This window comes from Callorhinus ursinus, unplaced genomic scaffold (genome assembly GCF_003265705.2).
Source record: "Callorhinus ursinus isolate GAN/ISIS: 27379988/994484 unplaced genomic scaffold, GSC_fseal_2.0 scaffold28, whole genome shotgun sequence".
In the NCBI taxonomy this organism is placed as follows: Eukaryota; Metazoa; Chordata; class Mammalia; order Carnivora; family Otariidae; genus Callorhinus; species Callorhinus ursinus.
The window spans coordinates 10,899,345-10,923,936 of NW_027397090.1; the positions used below are offsets into that span (position 1 = coordinate 10,899,345).

General features: G+C 43.9%; 1 protein-coding gene across 2 annotated transcripts in view; it reads left to right on the top strand.

Annotated features, from left to right (window-relative positions):
- The window catches only part of DOCK8 (dedicator of cytokinesis 8), a 218,723-nt gene that overhangs the window by 114,391 nt on the left and 79,740 nt on the right, over positions 1 to 24,592 (top strand). For both annotated transcript variants that reach the window (XM_025891603.2, XM_025891605.2), the window contains 5 exons: positions 16,970 to 17,087; positions 18,914 to 18,984; positions 20,056 to 20,194; positions 20,811 to 20,912; positions 24,461 to 24,556. In XM_025891603.2, the coding sequence (XP_025747388.2) occupies positions 16,970 to 17,087; positions 18,914 to 18,984; positions 20,056 to 20,194; positions 20,811 to 20,912; positions 24,461 to 24,556 (526 nt within the window). The remainder of the gene's footprint in view (positions 1 to 16,969; positions 17,088 to 18,913; positions 18,985 to 20,055; positions 20,195 to 20,810; positions 20,913 to 24,460; positions 24,557 to 24,592) is intronic.

Consider the following 24,592-nt stretch of genomic DNA (forward strand, 5'->3'; position numbering starts at 1 on the left):
CCAGCTCTCTGGCGAGAGCCAGTGTCAGACAAACCCTGCCTTTTTTGCACTGTACCCATGTAGAACTTTCCCTCTGAGGCTCAGGATTTGTCCAGAAGTTTAGCATGTGCTTAATACATGATTCGATATGCATGTCTGCACCTCCCAGCAGCTTCTGCGCTTGTTTGGTGGATACTGGGCATGTGATCGTTTGCACGAGGACACGGAGGAAGACACCTGCAGCGGGAGTGGTACTGGATGTTACTAAATGTGAACCCCAGTGCGGGCCCTGACCAGAGGCTGCTGGGTGACTCCAGACGCATAGCTCTGAAGGTGACACCTCCAAAGTTGCTGAGACCCTGGGCAATAGGCCCGAGAGCCTAAGTACTCCCCCGAGGTAGCTGATGTTTCCAGGAACTGTGGGACGTGATGTGAGCCCAGAATCGTTGTATTGCTGAGCAAGACCCCATCACGACAGCCTTATTGGGAGCAGGTCACAAGGGCTGCTTCCTTCAATGGGTCTCTAATGTCCTCTCCCAGAGTTGCTTTCAAACGAACCCAAACCCTGGAATAAAAATCCAGCCAACAACCTGCCAACTCCGTGTGTCTCTTGGGCAAGGAGAAGCAGAGCCCGTGACAGTGACTGTGACTCAGCCCTCCGAGGGTCTGGGGATGAGCACAGCCTCCATGGACTTGTCATACTGGTGTGAGCTTGGGGAGTGAGAACTGGTCCCTGTCTTCCCCCCTCACCCTCTGTCATAGAACACCATACCTGTCCTTTGAAAACCTTGCACACCTAGCAGTACTTGTCCCCTTTGAATAATGTTGATGCATTCACCTGTCCAGTAGTTTAGGGCCTCTACTGCATGCCAGGCATTATGCGTGGCATTGAAAGAGACCAGGAGTGACTCATCTCTTTGGAGGCACAGCTCAGTCTCTTAGGAGACACCAGAACCACCTACAAGTGTGCTGATCTGCTGGAAGACGTGCATGAAGTTCTCTCCTACAGCCCCCTTGAGATCTTTGCAAGTTCTGCCTCCAAAACCCAGACAAGCCTTCTCTGCCCAAGTCCCCAGAGCAGGCAGATGTTTATAGAGGGAGTTGGGGGCATCTAGACAATTTATGTCTCAGTAGACTTGCTGTTTCTCCCAATTCCAATACTTTTTCCCCAACCCAAATCGAGGCATCTGACAATAATAAAACCATCAGGAATGATGCAGCATATTAAAACCATCAGGAATGATGCAGCATTCTAATGAATAGTATTGACTTATTCATTGGCTGTTTTTTTTTTTTTTGAATGGGTGGGGGACAAATACGGTCTCTGCCCCAAAGGGAAAAAAGTCAGTTTCAGCAACAGCAGAGATAGGAAATTTTCTGGTATGTGTATGTGTTTTTGTCACCTGGCAGATTTGTTTTAGGAAACTATTTGCAAAGCGTGGAAAAAACGTGCTCCCTCTGTTCCTTAAAAGGGCAAACAGGTTGGTTCATGTTCATCATCCATGTGATAATTCTGTCTGGTGGTCTTTTAAAAAAATGCAGCCTGGTCCCTTGAATTTTAAGTCTTTTAGAAAGCCAAATATTACTAAAATGTTTGTTCTGTTTTTACTTGGGGGAAACTATTCTTTTTTTTTATTTTTTAATTATTTTTTATTGTTATGTTAATCACCATACATCATTAGTTTTTGATGTAGTGTTCCATGATTCATTGTTTGTGCATAACACCCAGTGCTCCACGCACAACGTGCCCTCTTTAATACCCATCACCGGGCTAACCCATCCCCCCACCCTCCTCCCCTCCAGAACCCTCAGTTTGTTTTTCAGAGTCCATCGTCTCTCATGGTTCGTCTCCCCCTCTGACTTACTCCCCTTCATTCTTCCTCTCCTGCTATCTTCTTCTTTTTTTTTCTTAACATATTTTTTTTCTTAACATATATTGCATTATTTGTTTCAGAAGTACTGATCTGTGATTCAATAGTCTTGCACAATTCACAGCACTCACCATAGCACATACTAGCATAGGTAGCTCCCCAATGTCTGTCACCCGGCCACCCCATCCCTCCCACCTCCACCACTCCAGCAACCCTCAGTTTGTTTCCTGAGGTTAAAAATTCCTCATATCAGTGACGTCATATGATACATGTCTTTCTCTGATTGACTTATTTCACTCAGCATAACACCCTCCAGTTCCATCCACGTCGTTGCAAATGGCAAGATCTCCTTCCTTTTTATGGCTGCATAATATTCCATTGTGTATATATACCACAACTTCTTTATCCATTCATCTGTTGATGGACATCTTGGCTCTTTCCACTGTTTGGCTATTGTGGACATTGCTGCTATAAACATTGGGGTGCACGTACCCCTTCGGATCCCTACATTTGTATCTTTGGGGTAAATACCCAGTAGTGCAATTGCTGGATTGTATGGTAGCTCTATTTTCAACTGTTTGAGGAACCTTCATACTGTTTTCCAGAGGCTTTGCACCAGCTTGCATTCCCACCAACAGTGTAGGAGGGTTCCCCTTTCTCCACATCTGGGGGAAGCTATTCTTAAAATTTTGCTCGTTTAGGAGAGAAGGAAAGATGTTTGTGGCTGGTACTTCTTAGCATTTTTCTTACCTTTTATCTGACTTCTCTCCGCCTCCTCAAGAGACATTAATTAATTCAGTTAATGGAATCAGAGCTAGAACCAAAGAAAAATTACTTATGTTTTTAGTAATTCTCAAGTTTTTAAACTTAGTTGGAGATTGGACTGATGCCAAAGAGGTTCTTTTGATACTAAGAACATTATCGTATAGGTTGTCATTATATTATACTCCTTAGGCCAGGAGAATAACTCTGAGATCCAGTTAAGAGGCAGAAATTTTACCAGGTAAAGCATTTCCTAAAGGAATCACATGTTTAAATATCAGTGAATACCCGACCTATGCTTTTTAAAAACATATACACTTGTGTTAGTTATCTGTTGCTGTATAATGAAAACTTTACAGCATAAAACAACAAACAGTTGTTATCTCCCAGGCTCTGTGGTTTATCCAGGTGGTTTAGCTGGCTGCCACTGACTCAGGGCTCTCAAAGGCCACAGTTAAATGGCAGCCATGGCTGTGATCACCGCTAGGGTCAACTAGGGGAGGATTCACGTCCAGGCTCACTCACATGGTTGTTGACAGGATTCGGTTCCCCTTGGATTATAAGGGCTTTCGTTTGTCCTTAGCTGTTGGCAAAAGCCCTCTGTAAATTTTTTTTTAAATTTTTTTATTGTTATGTTAACCACCATACATTGCATCATTAGTTTTTGATGTAGTGTTCCGTGATTCATTGTTTGCATCTAACACTCAGTGCTCCATGCAGAACGTGCCCTCTTTAATACCCATCACCAGGCTAACCCATCCTCCCAGCCCCCTCCCCTCTAGAACCCTCCGTTTGCTTCTCAGAGTCCATTGTCTCTCATGGTTCGTCTCCCCTTCCGATTACGCCCCTTCATTCTTCCCCTCCTGCTATCTTCTTCTTTTTTTTTTCTTAACATATCTTGCATTATTTGTTTCAGAAGTACAGATCTGTGATTCAACAGTCTTGCACAATTCACAGCGCTCACTATAGCACATACCCTCCCCAATGTCTATCACCCAGCCGCCCCATCCCTCCCACCCCCCACCACTCCAGCAACCCTCAGTTTGTTTCCTGAGATTAAGACTTCCTCATATCAGTGAGGTCATAGGATACATGTCCTTTTCTGATTGACTTACTTCGCTCAGCATAACACTCTCCAGTTCCATCCACGTCGTTGCAAATGGCAAGATTTCATTCCTTTTGATGGCTGCATAATATTCCATTGTGTATATATACCACTTCTTCTTTATCCATTCATCTGTCGGTGGACATCTTGAAGAGCCCTCTGTAAATTTTTGCTATGTTTGTCTCTCCTTAGGGTAGCTCCCAACATGGCAACTGGCTCCTTCAGAATGAGCAAGAGGGTGTGTGTAAGCAAGATAGAAGCCAGAGTCTCTATGTAAACCTTCAGAGTGACATTCTGTCACTTCTGCTGTATTCTGTTGGTTAGAAACAAGTCACAGGGTCCAGCCCACACGCCAGGGCAGGGGATTTCACAGAGCAAGAATACCAGGAGGCAGGGTTACTGGGAGCCATGTTGAAAGCTGCTACCACAGTTCTAACCAAACTATAAAAGTTGGGGTGGAAGATGTAGCTGAGAGGGTGAGTTCTGCAGGATGTGTGAAATGTATACTGCTAAGCTGGTCTGTTCCAATCCTGCCCATGTAGATAAAATGTATTCTTATTAAATGTTTTCTAGTCACCACGAAAGAAAGAAAGAAGGAAAGAGAAAGAAAAAAGAAAGAAAGAAAGAAAAACCAACTAGTGACAACAGGGTTCTAATACACCAACTGGGAGCTTGATCTATTCAACAAATTTCTGAGCCCTCCCTATGTGGGAATCACAAAGACCATCCAAACAACAGACCTTAAAACCACACCATAGGTTCCATGGGGGTAGCTGGGAGTTAGAAGAGATGTGGTTAGCCAGTGAATGTTTTGACTATTTTGTCAGTGTCAAGTTTAAGAAAGATTTAGGGAAAAAATTGTGGAATATGTATGGTCTAAAAAAAAAGTTGCAAGCAAGGTTGGAGAGAGATTTACTCTTGTTCTAAAGCAGTCCATTTTCCTCAGCAGGTCTCAGATGCTTATGTATTTGTGATTCTTTTCAATGGGAATCTGACCCAGATAAGACTTAAGATTATAAACATCCCTTCCCTTTAGGTCTTGTGCTGTTGAAAACTAGTAGACTTTTCTTAAACAGGTAAGCGGGTTTTAAGGAGAGCTCACATTGGGGCACCTGGGTGGCTCAGTCAGTTAAGCAGCTACCTTTGGCTCATTTCAGGTCATGATCCAGGAGTCCCAGATCGACTCCCTGCTCAGTGCTTCTTCTCTCTCAAACAAATAAGTAAATAAATAATCTTTTTAAAGAAAGGAGCGCTCACGTGCATTGATGTGTTTCTAAAAGGTGGTATTATCTTTGCCCCAGCTTCAAGTCCTGCTTTATTTAACAGGAGTGCTGGTTTTCCAGACTCTCACTTAAGAGGAACTTTTCTCTCTCATAAAAAGAAGGGATAGGATTGATGTAATAGAAAAGGTGCTCTGCAAATGTAGGAGCTGTATTTAGTTCATGTTCAAAGACAGTGTTCTATGTAAAGAGACTGTATGTGGTGTTCACACTGTCATTCATCAGTTGAGAAAGCAAGGACATCCAACTCCCCCCACCCCCAATCTTTAAAAGTGGTATAATAAGAGTTATGAGAGTTTACTGTTGTTTTGCTTTTTCTCTCTTATTTCATTTCTGGTTTTGAGTGCATTTTTTTTTTTTAGACCTAACAGGACTGTAGAGAGAGACTATTGGGTCATTTATTGCAGTTTCTAAACAGTTTGGTAACATTTTGTCTCTGCTTCCTAACTGCATTTGCTGTTTGTGGGGGTGGCGGGGAGAGGTCCCCAAAGTTCAGAGTACAGTAGCAGCATTTATCCAAAACATTGCAGCCTGGCCAGCAGAGCACAGAGATTACCCAGGGGCCAATTGCTGCTTGTGAAAGCATCCTCAGGGCCTCCTTCTAATCTTGTGCTTTTTCCCAGGGCGGGCAGCCTCGGGGGGGCGCTCTGCGTGGTGCCCTGGGACAGTCACAGTCCTTTTCTCTTGCTCAGATTTCTGAAGCTGGAACGTGCTCTTCACCCTACACGGGAGGGTTTCTCCTTCCACTGTTCACAGATTCCTTTGTGAATTTGTGCTTTGATCTAACCGAAGTATTAGAAACAGGAACAACCACAAATAATGGCATGAGACCCATAGAATGACAAGACGGGACATGGAAAATGCCTTATTTATATGCATTTATTTATAAATCTCATTCTACAAATTATCTGAGGCAGCTTATGGAGACTGTATAACAAGTATAAAATTTCTGGGTGAGAGGAAATAAGGGTAGGAAAGTCAATCTAAATCTGGGTAAGGTTAATAATAGAATATATCTTAATGTCCTTGACAGTTCCTTAAAAAGTTAGCTGCACGTGTGACCTTGAGCTTCCTAGCGCCAAGCAAAAAAAAAAAAGAAAGAAAGAAAGAAAGAAAGAAAGAAAAAAGAAACACAGTGAACTCTGGGATTCATATACCTGCCAAATTAAAAACAGACCAGTTCTCATGGATCAGTCCTGCTCAAACTTGAATGTGCATTTGAATTACAATTAGTTGTTAAAATGCAGGTTCTGATTCAGCAGGTCTGTGATTCATCCTAACTGGCTCCCAGGTGGTGCTGATGCTGACCCTGCTCCTCCCCAGACATTCTTTAAGTTGCAAAGCCTTAGCTCACTCTTAAGCATGTCTTTACAAAGCATGCTCCCACTTAAAATAATTAGGTTTGCAGGTTTCCTGGGTAATTCTAGAATATATCAAATATTGAGCTCTAAGTTTTCTAACTTCAATTTGCTCTTGATGTATTTAAAACGTCAAACCCTCTAATACTTAGGGACACTCTCATCTTTGAAGTTAATTATGTTATTTCAAACCTTTTAAAAAAGTTATACAGGGGTACCTGGGTGGTTCAGTTGGTTAAGCAGCTACCTTTGGCTCAAGTCATGATCCCAGGATCCTGGGATCGAGTCCCGTGTTGGGCTCCCTGCTCAGCAGGGAGCCTGCTTCTCCTTCTGCCCCTTACTCCGCTTGTGCTCTCTCTCTCTCACTCTCAAATAAATAAAATCTTAAAAAAAAAAAAGCACCATACAATTTGGGCAAACATCCTTTTGCCCTTGTAAATAATATAATGAAAGATCACATTATAATAAAGTTCTGGAGAGTCTGTGGACCAAAGAGACAGCTGTTGTTAGAATTAGCAATGGTTATGTCCGCTGGGTCTAACACCAGGGCACCTGGATCTGAATTCCACTGTGCCATTTGCTAGCTGTGTTACCTTGCGCAAGTTGTGCATCTTCTCTGTGCTTCTGTTTTATCATCTGCCAAGTGAAGCTAATCATACTACCTGTCATGGGTGGCTGGAATAGTGCCTGCACACAGTAAGAATTCAATAATGTTAGCCATTTTTTAAAAAGATTTATTTATTTTAAAGACAGAGAGAGAGAGAGCGAGCATGGGGGAGAGGGGCAGAGGGAGAGGGAGAGAAAATTCCAAGCAGATTCCCCGCTGAGCACAGAGCCCAACGCAGGACTCAATCCCACGATCCTGAGATCATGACCTGAGCAGAAATCAAGATTCAGAGCCTCAATCGACGGAGCCACCCAAGCGCCCCAATAATGTTAGCTATTTTTATTATTACATTTAAAATATATTTTCCTGGCACTGAAATGTGAATGATAAATAAAACCACCTCCTTAGCGGCTCATCTTGCATAAGTAACCTTAAAAGAATGTATCTAGATTTGCAATTTTCTTTGGAATGCCTGAGTAAAAGACACAGACAACTTCAGATCACGGGTATTAACAGGCTTTTGAATTTCGTTCTGTTTGAATCAAAGTCAGTTGCTAACAAAGTACTAAAAGCTATTTGAGCCCCCAACCTCTTCCCATAGTTTTTGAATGAGGGCATCTCATTCATGCACATGGTTTTGCTGCATTTCAGCACTTCGGCACACAGTTCATCAATTCTCTGGCTCTGTCTTTGCAGAAAGGGCTAGAAAGGAAGAGTTTATTTAAACACAAGAAAAAAAAAAGAAACACTTTTGAAATTACCAAAGTAGGTTGAGCAGGTTTAGAAGAGTGGAGAGCTTTTTATATAGACAGCTGTTTCAGTACGTTGTATCAGGAGAGCTAGGTACTAATTTACTAGCCCATCTACTTCAGTTCAGTGTGTATTGCTAGTGGTCTGCTGTTAAACCAACACTTGTGTCTCAAGCTTTAGGAACATTAATAAAATAGCAAAACTCCTCCTAGCCCATATCCATAGCCAAGATCCTTTTAAGGTCTCCCTAAACCTGAAGCACCTGACCACATGTCATTTAAAACATATTGCGATGCACCTACTTCCCCATTTGCTACATATTCTTTATGTATAATTATATATAACAGTCTGCAAAGTGGGGGAAATTTTTTTTCACCTATAGGTTAAAGTCAGTAGAGTTGCCATTGACGAATTGACAAAATGTCCTATGTGGTAAGCATTTAATTTAAAATCACAGGGCGCCTGGCTGGCTCAGTCAGAAGAGCATGTGACTCTTGACCTCAGGGTCCTGAGGTCAAACCCCATCTTGGGTGTAGAGATTACCTAAATAAACTTAAAAAAAAATAAAATCATTAATGGTGATATTGAAGTTTTATTTTCATATTTTGGAGCTAATAATGTTGGAGGCCTCAGACATTTTGGCGACATCCTAAGATGTTCCTAGACCTGAGGCTCTGCGCCTGTCATCCTGAGGGCACAGTGGCCCTGCCCACAAGCCAGCCCCGGGTCTTGGCGGGAAATCCTGATCCCTGCACACGTGGAAGGAAATGGGTGCCTGCAGGAACTGGAAGAGCGTTCCCTCATCAAGGGCATTTGGTCATTAGCTGAGAGGCTGGGGGGAAAGGTGTCCCAGAGAGAGAGACACAGAGAAAGAAAGAAAGTGAGGGGGAGCTTAAAACAAACAAAAAAAAAAAGGCAGACACACACAGATTGAAGACAGACGGAGACAGAGAGACATTGAAAGACGGAGAGGGAAACCCCGAGAGAGATGGACCGGCCCCCTGCGGAGCGTGGACTCCGGGACTGAGGCTCACAGCCCCGCCCCCTGTTGGCGCCTGCGCGCCGAAGCCACTCCGCGGCCTGGCACGGGCCTGATGGGGCACTCGTCCTCGTTGACGTCAGCCTTTGCAGCTGACGGAGCGCTTCTCAGGGATCACTGCGTGGGAGACGGCCTCCAATCTTTTTCTTACAGGTGACGTCCACCTTACCCTGGCAGAGCATTTTGTAGTTTTATAAAGGACATTTCTACCCCTTGTCTCATTTGGTAGGGACCGATGATTGCGGGTCTCCATGCAAGCCCATCTTCAATTTCGGGCGTTATTGATCTTCAAGAGACGGTGGAGACAGCTCCAATCACAAAATCAGCAATTAAAATTTTTTCTCCTTTTTAAAAATTTTTGAAGATTTTATTTACTTATTAGAGAGGGCACGAGCAGAGGGCACGAGCAGGGGGGAAGGGCAGAGGGAGAGAGAGAAGCAGACTCCCCCGTTGAGCAGGGAGCCCTATGCAGGGATTGATCCCAGGAACCCAGGATCACAACCGAGCAGAAAGCGTACACTTAACCGACTGAGCCACGCAGGCGCCTCTCCCCTTTTTAAAGTAGGTACTACTTTGTTACAGGTTCTGTACCGAAATAACAGAAAGCCAAAACTGACACCAGTTCCATTTCCAAATTGTTTTTTTATTTCCCCGTATCATCTGTTAGACTGTACCTCTGCGCATATTCAGTGTTTGAATATTTGCAGCCCTGTCAGAGATAAAATTTTATGTTCTGAATTCTCACTCAGCATTATGCAAGGAGGATAAGCCCCTTACCGGACTTCAGGCTCACTTTCAAGGAGATACAGGAGATACCAAGGATTGTTTGATCTGAAACAACTGTAGTTAATCCTTTGGTGGTCTTTAGCATTTCCGACACCCTGTAGATAGAATATTCTGAGTATAGAAGGCTAGGTTTCTAGCTTCATGACATGACTGAGTGGTCCTCCATCCATTACTTTGGGAGCAAGGGACACATTTTTTTTTTTTTTTAATTCCAAACATAGTTTAGGTTGCCATTGCCAGCAATGGAAGACACGGAAACATTAGTATCACAGAGGGTTAATCTGCACTGCCACTGTTCTTAACCGGGTTTTTTCACAGGAGAAATAACTCCCAACTTGATGATTCTTACCATTGTGGCTTATTTTCCAATCTGTCAAAATCACAGTGACCTGAGGTTCTCAATAATGATCCACTCACCATGATGACATCCACCCCCTTTGTCAGAGATAAGCCCACCTACCTTGAAGACTGTAGTATCCCCCAGCTCCAGTAACTTGAGCTGTTTGTTAGATTTCTCCCTCTGCTTCACACCAGAAACAAGCTGCTGCTGGATCTCAGCAACCAGCTGACGCAGGCCTTCGTTCCTCTTGCCAAGTTCTCCTCTCAAGGCTCTGCCTTCTCTCCTGCTGCTGGCTCACTTGTGTTAGCTCGGCTAGAGAGCAAAGTGTCCAGTTGTTTAAACAAGTGTCCAATGTTCTCTTTGCTGTAGCTCACCTGCTCCTTGAGCTGTACTCCAAGCTGGAGAAACTCCTAGAAGAGAACACAGATGTCATCTTTGGGATAAGTGATAGGGGCAGGTTCTTCTCTTTGTTTTCTCGTATGGGATAGACGTTGGGCTAAACTGAGCAGGAACCAAACTTGTATTTTTTGCATTATGGCTTTGCAAGATTTCTAGGTCCCGTGTCAAACCGTTTTCAGCAAAGGAAGTAGAAGACAGTCCCAAGCAGAGAGTGTGGTCACCAGTTCCATCTAAGAATAACGTTTCCACAAGTTAGCTTCTGACTTCCTGTAGCTGCTCACTTAGAGCAGTTCAAAAATCAGTGGAGGGGCTGTTGAGGAATCAGTAGAAAAAATTCGAAGTTTCCAAAACGGTTTGTAATCAAGAGAAGCCATCTGAAATGGCTCTGCAAAGAAAGCTGTTGATGAATGCCACATGTTCTGTTAAATGTCATGATGCATAGGACCAAGGAGAGCCATTCTTGTCTGTGTTTGGGGAAAATGAGATTGTACTCAGTGCCATGCGTATACACCGGGCCTGCCCGGACTAAAGCAGCTTTCACAATCACTCGGCCAGAACCAGTGAGTCTCGTCTTGCTTATGGGTTACCTTCTCAAAAATCGTTAGATGACATAATTCTTGGGATTTTTCTCTAGGTAACACGAGGCATGTAATTTATCACATATAAAACATATGAGCCCATTTATCAGTTTCTTGATAATCTTACCTGGTTTAGGCTCTCCAAATTACTGAGCATGCAGGTAGATCTTCCCTCCCAAGAGACAACATTCCTATTTTCATATATTCATTTTCTTTCAAAGAATGCATATTTAACAAAACACATCACGTAGCATTGTTGCGATAAGAAATATAATGATCCTTGGGAGATTCACCTTCCTAAAAAAATGCTTAGGTAAAGCCATTTAACCTCCCTGGAGGCAGGTTCCAGGCTTGCAAAAAGGGATGTTGAGCTAAATTCTCTGGAAGTTTCCTTCCAGCTGTGTGTCCCGTAGAAAGTGCGTTCAGTATGGGGCAGGGCATTGAGTGCCCATGGTGATGATGTTTGAGCACGAGGGTTTGCCATTCCTATGGAAGCAGTGTGCAAAATTGAGGACCAGTGTTGGGGGGATGGGTGGGTGAGGTAGGCGGTGCCCCTGTACTGGGACATGGGAGAAAAGTGTGGGGACAGCTCACCTGCTTATCCGCTGTGATTTACACAGACCCTTTCCTCCAGCTACTTCAAAGCATTTTTACAAACTCTGGTTCATTATTTCTTCAAGCTCAGAATAATGAAAGGTGGATTGGTGTTTTTTTCAGTTAATTCAAAGGTGAAGAAATTGAACTTTACAGAACCTAAAGAGATTTTTCCAAAACTGCATTATATTGCAGAGGGACAAGATAGATAAAGTGTTCATCACAGCTTAATAACTGAGAAAAAGGAAATAACTCGAATGCTTCTTTTTGGAAACTGGTATAAATGATGGCATATTCATCACATGGAATTATCATGTAGGCATTAAAATCATGTTCATTGGGAAAACAGTCGTAACTGAACATTAAATGATACAAAATCAAGATAAAGCTTCATATATATAGTAGGATAAAACTGTTTAACGTACAGAGGAAATAAAGACAGAAGGAAATAGGCTAATCTGAACAGTGATTTTTCTCAATGTAGTAGGATATTAGGTAGTTGATATTTTATTCTTTATACTTTTCTGTACTTTTCAGCTATTCAAGATTGAAAAATGAATACATATTGTCAAAATCATATTGCTTTCATAATCATGGCTATAAAAGAGAGAGTTTGTGTGTGAGAAAGAGTTTGGAGTGGACCAACTCTAGAGGATGATAGGAAAGATCTCTCTGATGATATAGGACATGTGAGCTGAAACCTAAGAGATGAGAAGGGACCAGTCCTTTAGAGAACTGGGAACAGCAGGTACAGAAGCCCTGTCAGTTGAGAATCAGTTTAGAATGTTCTAGGCCTTGAAAAAAGGCTAGTGAAGGGGTTCCTGGGTGGCTCAGTTGCTTAAGCATCTGCCTTCGGCTTGGGTCGTGCGTGATCCCGGGGTCCTGGGATGGAGCCCCGCATCGGGCTCCCTGCTCAGCGGAAGCCTGCTTCGCCCTCTCCCACTCCCCCTGCTTGTGTTCCCTCTCTCGCTGTGTCTCTCTCTGTCAAATAAATAAATAAAATCTTAAAAAAAAAAAAAAAGGCTAGTGTGGGAAAGTAATGAGCGATGGGGTCAGAGGAATTGCCAGGGGCCAGATCATGTAGGGCTCATAATGAGAAGTTTGGGAATCCCTTGTAGGGGCCTGCCATAATCTGTTTTACAGTTTTGAAAAGGTCCTCCTGACTGATACATAAGGAGTAAATTATAAGGGGCAAGTGTAAAAGTCAAGAGATGACTTGAAGGCATTGCAGTGGTCCAGGTGAGACAGGAGGGTGGTTTGGAGTGGAGCCTGTAGGTTGTGGTGTGTATCTGACCCTGCTGTGTGCAGGAAATCATCATCATCATAACTGTCCTTAATAATTAAGGATAGTTACTCATTAATGCACACCACAGCCCTGCGAGGTGGGGACAACTGTTAGCCTGACTGGGGCTTTGGAAAGGCTAAGTAACTTGCCCACGGTCAGCTCTCTGGCTCCAGAGCCAACACCCTTACCCACTCTTGACATGACCACTCGGTAAACATTCACTCTGCAGAGGGGAGCGGTGGCCACAAAGATAAGCAAGCGTGAGCAGAGAGGGGTCGCTACCCCCAGCCACGTGCCCACACCCAACTTTGGACTGCCTTCTGTCCTCCTTACTACATCCATGTCCATTCCTAACAGCCTCCCAGTTGTGCTCCCTCCGTCTGACAGAGCAAGATCTGGAAGGTGCCACTGGCACAGCCACGGGCTCGGTCACAGCACTACTCCGTGGCTAACTCCTAGAGGACAAACTGTCCCTTTCCGTTCCAGGGCCTCTGTGCCCTTTCATTTATGTTCTTTTTTCACTTCAGTGTAGGAAGCAGTTAATGCAGTTGGCCATTTACGGCCAGCGGTGATCCTGAGATCACAGGAGATCCATAAGAGGACGGGACGGTAGCTAGAAAGAGTTGGAAACAGAGGCAAAGGAAGGCCAGAGGCAAGGGAAGTGTGCGTACCATGCCAGACCATCCGTGCCCGAGGCAGAGTGGCCTGGAGACGTCACAAGATAGAGCGATTCAGATCTGTCCCCAGCACTGTGTCACCCCCATTCTGCCTCCAGCGAGTCACCCAATACAGAGAGTCTGGGGTAAAGTAAGACATAGGAATGCTATTTATTTGCATCCTTGGCCTTTGAACTTGCACAAGCAAAGTAACAGCTGCTGTGTGTTCTGGGTAATGCCAAGTTGCATTTTCTCTCCTTGAATACCTGAGAGCCTTCACTCATTATCCTGCAAAACTGTTTCAGCAGAGAGTCCGTGTGCATTTTTCCTCCCTTGGTGTGGGATGTTCCTCTGTCCCCAGATAAGTTTATATCAGTGTTTTCCCAAGTGATTTCTCAGAACATTACACATGTTAAATATACCATGAAAGAATAGATTAACGAAATGAGTTCTGAGGTCAAAACATTTAGGGAAAGGAGCTGCCTCTTTCCCTCTCGAAGCAATTCAGGGTGCACATGGACCTGCACATCTTTATCTCCCTGGTCTCTCCCTGCAGCGTTTGGTTGGCCACCTCCTCTACTTCCCCACATATTTGTTAATGTTTTGCCACGTGCTGGGGTTCTGCAGAAGAGCCCAGGCAGCAGCTGGGTTTGTGCTTGGCTTTCAGTGACCAGCAGGCTAATGGAATGCACCTTGCTTGAAGCCTGGCGTAAGACTAAAGGTTGTACGACACTCAGGGAAATAAGTATCTTTGCTTTTAACAGTGATAATTTGCATGAACTATATTACAGAACAGAATTTCAAACTCTGAAATTTTATTATGAAAATGGGATTCTGAGCATCAGTACATCCATTCCTGGTTGTTCAGGAAGCTCTCCCTTGAACGTTAATTCTTGTCACATGGCTCGCTCTTAATTTATATGTCTGGTACCAAATCATTGGGGGCTGTCAGCCTGGTCCGTCAGGAGTGGGTTCGCTCAGCCCATTCACTTGGTCTTGGGTTGTGGTTGTTAGGGTTGTCCCTGCTGATACTGTCATAGCAAGGAAGAGCCATGGAGCAAATCTGGACGTTTATGCAGACACGGGTCTGAAATGACCATTTCCACCCACACGTGACGGCAGGATCAAACTGCTTATTACAACAAAGGTGTTAGAGTTGCAAGAACAGAGTCATTGCCAGCTTAGTCCTTCTCTTTTGATTTCCCTGTCACAGACCTCATAAATTACACAGATAAGGATTTTTCATCTTCTGCCTTATACTTGAGCATTGACTTCACCCTCTTCCAGTGCAGCGTACTTTACATTTGAATATGGACCCAATGAATGGTATTGACTGTGTCTATCAAAGATGGGAAATCGGCCGGGGATCAATGTACGGATCTTTAGTGCGCAAATTCCCATGTGTCAATAAGTGGTTCTCCAACGGGGGTGATTTCGGCTCCTTGAGGGACATTTGGCAATTTCTGGAGACATTTTTGATTGTCGGGACTGAGAAGGAGGGCAATACTTCTAATGTCTAGTGGGTGGAGAGAGGCCAGCAATGGGGCTGAATGTCCTACAGTGCATGGAACAGTCCCACAACAAGGAATTGTCAGTCCCAAATGTCACTACCGGTGAGGTTGAGAAACCCTTGTATGGATTAATAGGCAAGTCTTTGTAAACTATTACGGGAACCTGCATCCACTAAAGGAAAATCTGGTCACCTGGTCCCTCACAGTCACTCCTCTCCTGGTGTCTAATTCACACAAAGTTGTTTTGTCATCTTGGAAGCCTTTGGAACAAGAATGTATCTGTCTCGGGGTGAATGTGCTACCTAGGAGTTAGAATAGTGGACCAAGTGTGAGGAACACAAGACATTTGCGCAAAGAAGGGGACACTTGAGTCAGTCCTTGTATCCTGTCGACACTCATATGTTAGTAGGACCCAGAAAGTTAGGCAGACTTGTCACTGAGAGATGTCCTGAGTAACACAGTATGGCAAGGTCATTCTTGTCATGTCAGTGGGGGCCTGATGAGAGGGAGCGCATGAGAGAGAGCCAGACTTCCTGACTTTACTTCCCGACTGACATTTCCTACCTATGCAATTTGGGGCAAGTTATGTAACCTCTTTGTATCTCACTTTTTTCTTTATTTGTGACATGACAATGACACAACCTACTTATGGGATAATTCTGAGAATTTAACAGTTTAATAAATAAGAAGTGTTTGGGGGCTGCCTGGGTGGCTTAGATGGTTAAGGGTCTTCTTTCGGCTCAGGTCATGATCTCAGGGTCCTGGGATCCAGCCCCGTGTCGGGCTCCCTGCTCAGTGGGGAGCCTGCTTCTCCCTCTCCCTCTGCCTCTCCCCCCGACTCATACTCTTTCTCTCTCTCTCTAATGAATAAATAAAATCTTTAAGAAAAAAAAAAAGTATTTGGAACGTTGCCTGGCTCAGGATAAGTGCTCTGTGAATGTTAACATCATTATTTCTTTGAGTCAGGAATATGATTCATCAAAAAAATACACATTTGTTTTTCTAGTCAATATTTAGTTAGCACCTACTATGTCCCAGGCACTATTCCAACTGCTGGTGATTCATCAGTGGATCAAACATATAAAAATCTCTGCCTTCCCAGAGCTTACCTTTTAGTGGAATATACTAGTAAAAATGCAAATAGAAAAAAAACATACAAAATTATAGTTAGCCTAGTACCTGTCCCATAGCTGTCAGATAAATGGATATATTTTTCATGTTTTTGTGTTATTGTCATATAGCTTATTGGGCTGGAGGTTTGAGCTGTCGTCTTAGGTAGGAAAAGAAAGCTAAGCCCATCCAGAATGTCATGGTAAGAAGAAATTGAAACTGCTTTGTACAGATTAGAAAGGGAAAAAGAGAAAGAAAGGAAACAAAGTTAGGCCCATGGCCTTCGGTCATTGTGTTTAAAATGAGCTGAGGAGTGCCTGGCTGGCTCAGACAGTGGAGCACGACTCTTGAGCTCAGGGTTGTGAGTTCAAGCCCCTTGTTGGGCATAGAGATTACTTAAAAAGAAAATCTTTCAAATAAATAAATAATTATAAAACAAAATGAGCTGAACCTTTTGTTGCTTTGTTTTTTTTTTAAATATTTTATTTATTTATTTGACAGATAGAGATACAGTGAGAGACGGAACACAAGCAGGGGGAGTGGGAGAGGGAGAAGCAGGCTTCCCGCGGAGCAGGGAGCCCGGCGCGGGGCTCGATCCCAGGACCCAGGGATCATGACCTGAGCCGAAGGCAGACGCTTAACGGCTGAGCCACCCAGATGCCCCTTGTTGCTTTCTTTGTATCAGACATACTACCTCTAGGCGGATTTCCATATTCGAAGGCGGCGAGAGACCCCATCTCGCTGTGCAGCAGAGCAGAGAACAGTGTTGGTTATTATCAGTTGGCTGCAGCTGAAGAAGGATCCGTAAGACCTCACTCCTCCAAAAATAATTCACTTCTGGAAGGAGAAACTCCTTTGGAATAATTACCTCATGCGTGCAAGCTTTCACGTTCAGGGAAGAACTTGGCCACAGTAACCTCCAGACTTTATTCACTGGTTCTTTATTTTTTCTTTTCCAGAAATCTTCTCTACGTCTACCCACAGAGGCTGAACTTTGCTAACAAACTGGCATCGGCCCGGAATATTACAATAAAGATTCAGTTTATGTGTGGAGAGGATGCCAGCAATGCTATGCCGGTAAAGACAGAGATAAGTGTGTGCCTCCCACCAGGGTGGGCTGAACTTCCCTTGTCAGTCCACGCAGACAGAATCCAGGGCTTGTCAGCGTACAGAGTCTGTCCAGTCAAGCCCACATATCAGCACCTGCAAAGGCCCTGATGGCTAGTCCGATATTGGTCCCAGTGTGCTGAAGGGGAAACAGGGTCGGTCTAATTTGAAAGTCTCTACCCTGACTTATTCCGTAGTGATCTGTGGAGTTTGGGGATGCAGAGCGTTTTAGAGCACTGAAAGATGTTATGAAAACTTTCCATACCACCCTAATGGTGTAAGAGCTGGAGAGACGGCCCCGGCTGTGTCGGCCATGTTTGCACTCTGCCCAAGCCCAGATGGCGTCTGGAGATAAATGCAAAGTATTGCCCAGTGATGATAAACACACACACACTAGGGGCGCCTGGGTGGCTCAGTCATTCAGCATCTGCCTTCGGCTCAGGTCGTGATCTCAGGGTCCTGGGATTGAGCCCCGCATCGAGCTCCCTGCTCGGCGGGAAGCCTGCTTCTCCCTCTCCCACTCCCCCTGCTTGTGTTCCCTCTCTCGCTGTGTCTCTCTCTGTCAAATAAATAGAATCTTAAAAATAAATAAATAAATACACACCATCTCAACACCCTTCAGGAATGGATCTTCAGCCTGAGGCAAAACATAAATCAAATACTAAATATATAGTACAGAACTCTCTAAGGAACCCAAAAGACCAGAATTTGAATTATTTTACCTATCTGCCACTAAGTGAGATGGGCAGTTAGCTATTACTATTTTCCCTAAGTCCTAGAATTCAGTTCCTATACCTTTCTACTGAAGGAATTTTTTTCCAGTGCTTCTATTCTTCAGATACCTACTTTTTTTTTTTCTGTAAACGATCCTTCTGTTGACCCACTCACCTTCCCAAAGCAAGGTATCCTCTTGTGACAGTGATGGGAAAGAAGCTCTCAAGGAGGGCTCGCCTTGTTCTCTCTGCTCTGGCCCCTAGCAAAGCTCCCAGGGCTGCCAGGTACAGCTGTGCAGCAGCTTCTTGGAGGGGACAAGTGAGGGCCAATCCCAGCCTGTTCTCCACTCCCTAAGCCCTGGGACCTTGTCATGAGTATTGCTGCATTTAGGAGAAGGTTCGTTTTCTTTGCCCAAAGGTGAGTCAAATCCTATGCCTTCAGGGCTGAGTCAGGCCAGAGGAGGTTCCTTTTTTTTTTTTTTTTTTTTAAGATTTTATTTATTTATTTGACACAGAGAGAGCACAAGTAGGCAGGGCAGCAGGCAGAGGGAGAGGGAGAAGGAAGCTCCCCGCTGAGCAGGGAGCCCGACGTGGGGCTCCATCCCAGGACCCCGGGATATGACCTGAGCCGAAGGCAGCTGCTTAACCAGCTGAGCCATCCAGGCGCCCCTAGTGTCTTTTTCTAAATAGCAGAGACATGTCAACAAGCCAGTGAAGGTCCTGATCACCAAAGTGAACAGGTCCATGTCTTTGGAGGGAAAAGAACCTGGACCAGAGTAACTGAGGGAAAAACTATGTGGCTTTGCCTGGAGTACGGGCCTCTAGACAGTGAGGCAGAGTGGAGAGGGCTTTATTTTTCCAGTCTCACAAACCTGTGACTCTTGGTCACTAATACAGCTCCTTGGGACCTCAGTTTACCTTTCACAGTTGGTTCTTGTATGCAGTTGGGTCAGTTGTAAACCCAGCACCCTTAATTTATAAAATGTAGCTTTGTGAGACCAGAACAGCCATGGGGCTGATGATAGTTGATTTGATACACCCAAATATCACTGCTAATTTGGTCCTTTCTATATTGGTGCACAGGTCATCTTTGGAAAATCCAGTGGCCCTGAATTTCTGCAGGAAATATACACAGCTATTACATACCATAATAAGTAAGTACATTTCAGAGTTCCAAATATATGCCACGGTTGTGTCATTATCTCCTGGCTTTTCTGAATCCCCTTTTGGTGATTCCTCCCAAAAGTTTTTATATCTCAGGGTCTAAAGGACAAAGGAAATATATGTCAGTTCTATGATTCTCTGTTGGAGGTGCATACTTTCTGCCACTAACGAAGACCGGGAGAAGAACATGTCTTTAAGAACGAATATTGTTTTGACTTTCTGGAGCCTTCTGATGTAGTATGATACAGAGAAGTTTTATGGTATTAAATAAATAAATTTCCTAACTTGCCTGGAGATACTGCAGGGAGCCAGAAGCAAAATCCAGCTCTTCTTTCACTGTCTCCTTGTCTCCATCTGCCTTACTATCTACTCTAAGAACATTTAAGTTGTCCAAAAGAGAAATGGAACCCTCATTATTCTGTGGGTAAATTGAGTCACAGAATAATGTCTCAAACCGTTATTGACATTTTACAGGTAAGGGAGGGAGGGTCAGATGGACTCAGGTTTAAACCTGGTTTGATAACCTTGATCCACTGGAAGTATTTCTCTGAACCCTCTTTCCTGCCTTGGGATGAGGCTGAAATGAGTAATGCACCTGACGCCCTTAGGTCTCTGGGACTTTGTTAATTCAGTAAATCAGGTTCCTTTCCTTTCCCACCAGCATTCATTTGCTAATCCAAATTCCTTTGATGAATCCCAGCCATGTGCCAGTCCCTGTTCTTGGGGGTGGAGATAGAAAAGGAGGTCACAGCAAGACTCGGAGCCTCATGTTCTTTTCACATTAAGTTGAACTTTTCCATTATTTGTGGAGTTTTTTTTTTTTTTTTCCCCCTGACAAAGCCTTTAGTTTGTGAGCAATCTTATGTAAGCAAAGCATATCTGGTGGTATAAAAGTTGGTCTCAAGGATCTTCAGTGTGGGAGCCGAATGATACAAAATGAAAAGCAAAACACCAAGCAGGCAAATTCTGAGGAGCAAAGGGCCTGTGGCATTACAACTGATAGTCAGAGAAGTCACTGTTCTTGCTAAAAGTTATTCATGTATAATGTGCTTTTGAAACAGGTCTCCTGACTTCTATGAAGAAGTGAAAATCAAGCTCCCCGCTAAACTCACAGTAAATCATCACCTCCTGTTCACCTTCTATCATATCAGCTGTCAGCAGAAGCAGGGAGCCTCCGTGGAAAGTCTTCTGGGATATTCGGTGAGTCTTTGCCAACTTGCCTATTCACACTGCAGTGGTTGGACTCCGAGGTCCCTGCAGGGATAAACAACTCGGTTCTATTCACTTGCTTTTTTCCTGTCAGAAGTAGCAAAATGTGCCAGACCAGATTCCAGCAAAGAGCAGAAATGACTTGACTTAGCAGATGACAAATTTCTGGAATGGCAAGCCTGTGGGTGATAGATATTGGAAGAATACTCCTTTATAAAAAAGCATTGCAATTTCCATTATTTCCAGATTTCATATATATGCTCCACGTATAAGACCAGCTCTTTTTCCTCCCAGCAGAAGAAAGTTATTTCTTTAAAAAATATAAAAGGTAAAATAAACATTGATGTTGTCCAGACACTCACAAACATTGGCTGTAAAGAAAAATGCTACTGCTTCGGCTCTGAAAGCAGTAAATCATTGATATTACTATCTCAGGAGCTCTCAGGGAATTTAAAATGCAAAGAACTTGACAGAAATTACTGCCCAAAAGAGGCCTGGTCAATATCTAATCATCATTTAGTTGCATTTGATTATTGTGAGCTAGATAAATGGCCAGAATTATATGCTGTAATAAATACCGCTTTATTCTTTACATCATCTGTTTCAGTGGCTGCCAATTCTCCTAAATGAACGTCTTCAAACTGGATCCTATTGTCTCCCAGTTGCCTTGGAAAAGCTGCCACCCAATTACTCCATGCATTCTGCAGAGGTAACCAGCAAGTTAGCCATTGGCGTTTCCTGTCCAGCCGTGGTCTCGGACCACCTTCCCAGATCCACTTCTTGTTCCCTTAACCATGACTGAGAATGTGCTGCATGTTTTGGGTAGCAATCACCTGTCAGCACATTACATCTTCTTTTTGTTTTTTTTTTTTTAAGGGTTTATTTATGTATTTGAGACAGAGAGCTTGTGAGGCAGGGGGAGCAGAGGGTGAGGGAGAGAGAAACTGAAGCAGATTCCGCACTCAGCGCAGAGTCCAGCATGGGGCTCGACCTCACAACCCTGAGATCATGACCTGAGCCGAAGCCAAGAGTCCAATGGTCAACCAACTGCACCACCCAGGCACCCCATCACGTTGCATCTTCTGAGAGCACATTGCTCTGATAGGAGGGGAGAAGTAACTGGTCATGAAACCCCATTCATCACCGACTCGGAATGTTTGGTAAATGCAACTCACACTCGAGGAAGCATTACCTTGCATTATTCACAAGAAAGGGATTCACAGAATAATACATTGTAAATGGGGAGGCAAACAGAGCCCATTTGTGTTAACAGCTGCTCTCAGCACTGATCCTTTTAAAAGGTTCCCACACTAACTTCCACCGGTTTCTCCTCTGGGTCAGTTGTGGCCCTCTGCAGTTGGATACCTTTATTCCTCTAAAGATGCCAATGTCAGGAGTCCTTCCTTCCCCCCGTTTCCTGCGCTGCCTCTTGCACACCCAAACTCTGCTGCAATCCACCTGTTTAAGAGGGCCCACAGGACTCTCCGCTGCTTGCCCCCACAGCACCAGCTCTGCATCAACTCTCATGCTTCTCGCTTGGCTTGCTGCAGGTTTGCATCAAAAAGTATGATTTTGAAGCACATCCCAGATATCGTATCATTTCATTTATACCTATTTTTAAATTATCTTAAAAGATAAGGGCTCTTTTTTTTAACCATCACAATGCCATTGTCATACCTTAAAAATTAATAATTCCCTTATCTTCAAATACCCATTCAGTGATCAAATTTCCAGTTATCTCATCAATGTCATTTTTTCTAAAGATTTCATTTATTCATTTGAGAGAGAGAGAGAAAGCATAAAGGGAGAAGCAGACTCCCCGCTGAGCAGGGAGCCCGAGGTAGGACTCGATCCCAGGACCCGAGTTCATGACCTGAGCTGAAGACAGACGCTCAGCTGACTGAGCCACTCAGGTACCCCCCCCATGTCGTTTTTTTTTTATAGTTGTTTGTTTGAATCAGGATCCAAATAAGATTCACACATTGCTGTTGGTTGACATGTCTTGTAAGACTCTTTATCTATAGGACTCCCCCTCCCAACTTTATCTTTTGTTTTCCTTGCAGTTTTCAAGTTGAAGGATTTCCCAGGAATTTGGAGTTTGTTTCAACTTTTAGAGTCAACTTTCTTCTCCACTCTGACTACCCATCTGTCATCCCCAAGCTATTCAGTTATTGTCATATTTGCTTTTTTCCCCTGGAGAGGGAAGCTTCCCTTGCTCTGGGCTACAGGCACATGCCTGGCTTCCCACCAAAACCACTTGCCTCAAAACCACCTGAGATCAACCTGAGTATGTTCACAGACGTTCCCTGATGACTCTTTATGATTTGGACACGTAGCCCCTTGCCAAAGCCCTGAAAGACACCTTTTCATCATCAAGCTGCACATTCTGATTTCCTAGAATGCCCAGTTATTTTCTTAATGCTGCAAGACAAACCTGGGGTTTTGGGGACGGACACATCTGGATCCAAAATCCAGATGCTACCACTCCCTAGCTATGAGAACATAGGGGAGCTGCTTACCCTCTGAGTCTCAGTAATGAACTGAACCATACCTGCCTATAAAGTTGCTGTGGACACTAATTGAGATAATGCATGGCAAGCCACAAACTCAATGCTTAAACTAATTTCCTTATATTCGTTCCTTTTTACTTCTTGCCCTATGCTACCCTCATAGACATACCCTTAGCTTCACCCGCACTGTCCACTAGCCACATGTGGTTACTGAAAGTGGCTAGTTCAAACTGATATGTGCTGTAAGTATAAGATACAACTCTGCTATCAAAGACTTAGTGGGGAAAAAATAATGTAAAATATCTCATGTATAGTTTTTTATATTGATTATATATTGTATCGATAATCTTTAGGCTATATTGGGCTAAATGAAACTTAGTATTAAAAGTATTATTGCATGTTCCTTTTTAATTTTTGAAAAGTGACTACCAGTAGATTTCAAGTGACATATATGGCTCACCTAATATTTGTAGCAGACAGCGCTACTTTAGATTATAGGTGGTAAACTCTGGTGACCCCAGGGGTCAGATGAGCAACATCATGAGTGCTGAGTCCTGGTGGAATGTGTTCACGCTGGAGATTGTCTGTTGAGGGTCACATCCCACCACGCTGGCATGCAGGCCTGTCTTCGTATCTTCCAGTTCTCAAAGGAAGTTAGAAAAGCAAGCTTTGGGGGCACCTGGGTGGCTCAGTTGGTTGAGCGTGCAGCTCTTGATTTCGGCTCAGGTCATGATCTCAGGGTCGTGAGATCCAGCCCTACATCAGACTCCATACTCGGTATGGAGCCTGCTTGAGATTCTCTCTCTCCCTCTGCCCCTCTCCCCACTTGCTCTCTCTCTGTCTCCCTCAAAAAAATAAAAAAATCTTACAACAAAACAAAAACATAAAGCAAGCTTTCATGTGAAGTTTCTTGACTTTCAAATGTGGGCAACTAATCCAAAATGTTTCCAACACTGGGCCACACTGAACTTGTCTGTAGGCTGGATCCTGCTTTGGGGCCCAGTTTGTGACTCTGTCTTGGAAGGTTCCAGAAGTCCGCACCCCATGCATACATCATACTCTCGCGAGTGCGGCATGTTTCCTTCCACTAGAAGGCAAGAGGTGCCCACACTCCCATGACTGGGTCAGGCTAGGCCGTTCTCTCTCAGTGCTGTATGTTGAGGTCTCTAGAGAATGCTGATTCTGGTGGGAATTTAAGGCAAGAAATGGTCCCTAAGGACTGCAGGACTGTCGAAATATAAATGGTATAGGAGAGTCGTTTTGAGTAATTAATGCAGGAACCTAGTGGGCCTGCTCTTTGGAAACATTTTGTTAAAAGGCAAAGTAACTGTAGGCCCTTGAAAGCATTAAAATTTCATGTCTCATAAGATATTCTATACTTTGTCTTGACATTCCTGATTAACAGGGAAATCACTGCAATTTTATTACTTTATTCCAGTCCCTAGAATCCAGGATCATCTATCCTGGATGGGAACTTAAGATGGCTCACTCACTTCAGACCCCTTCTTTCGGGATAAGAAAATGAGAGTTAATGCGACTTGTCAAAGTGACAATAACTAGTTCAGTGAAGAGCTTAACCTGAGTGTGGGACCCGTAACTCCAAGGCTAGTTCTATCAGGCTTCCAGGGAGGGAGATACATGTATAATAACCCTGACATTTACACTCGAGCTGCCTCGCTCTGCTTGTCAGCAACCAGAAAGGGGAATTGAATTGCTAATCATTTTTTGTTTTTTCTCTTTAACACAGAAGGTCCCTTTACAGAATCCTCCCATTAAGTGGGCTGAAGGACATAAGGGAGTATTTAATATTGAAGTGCAAGCTGTTTCTTCTGTTCACACCCAGGTAAGGAGCATCAGCGTCCTCTTCAAATCAGAGCCA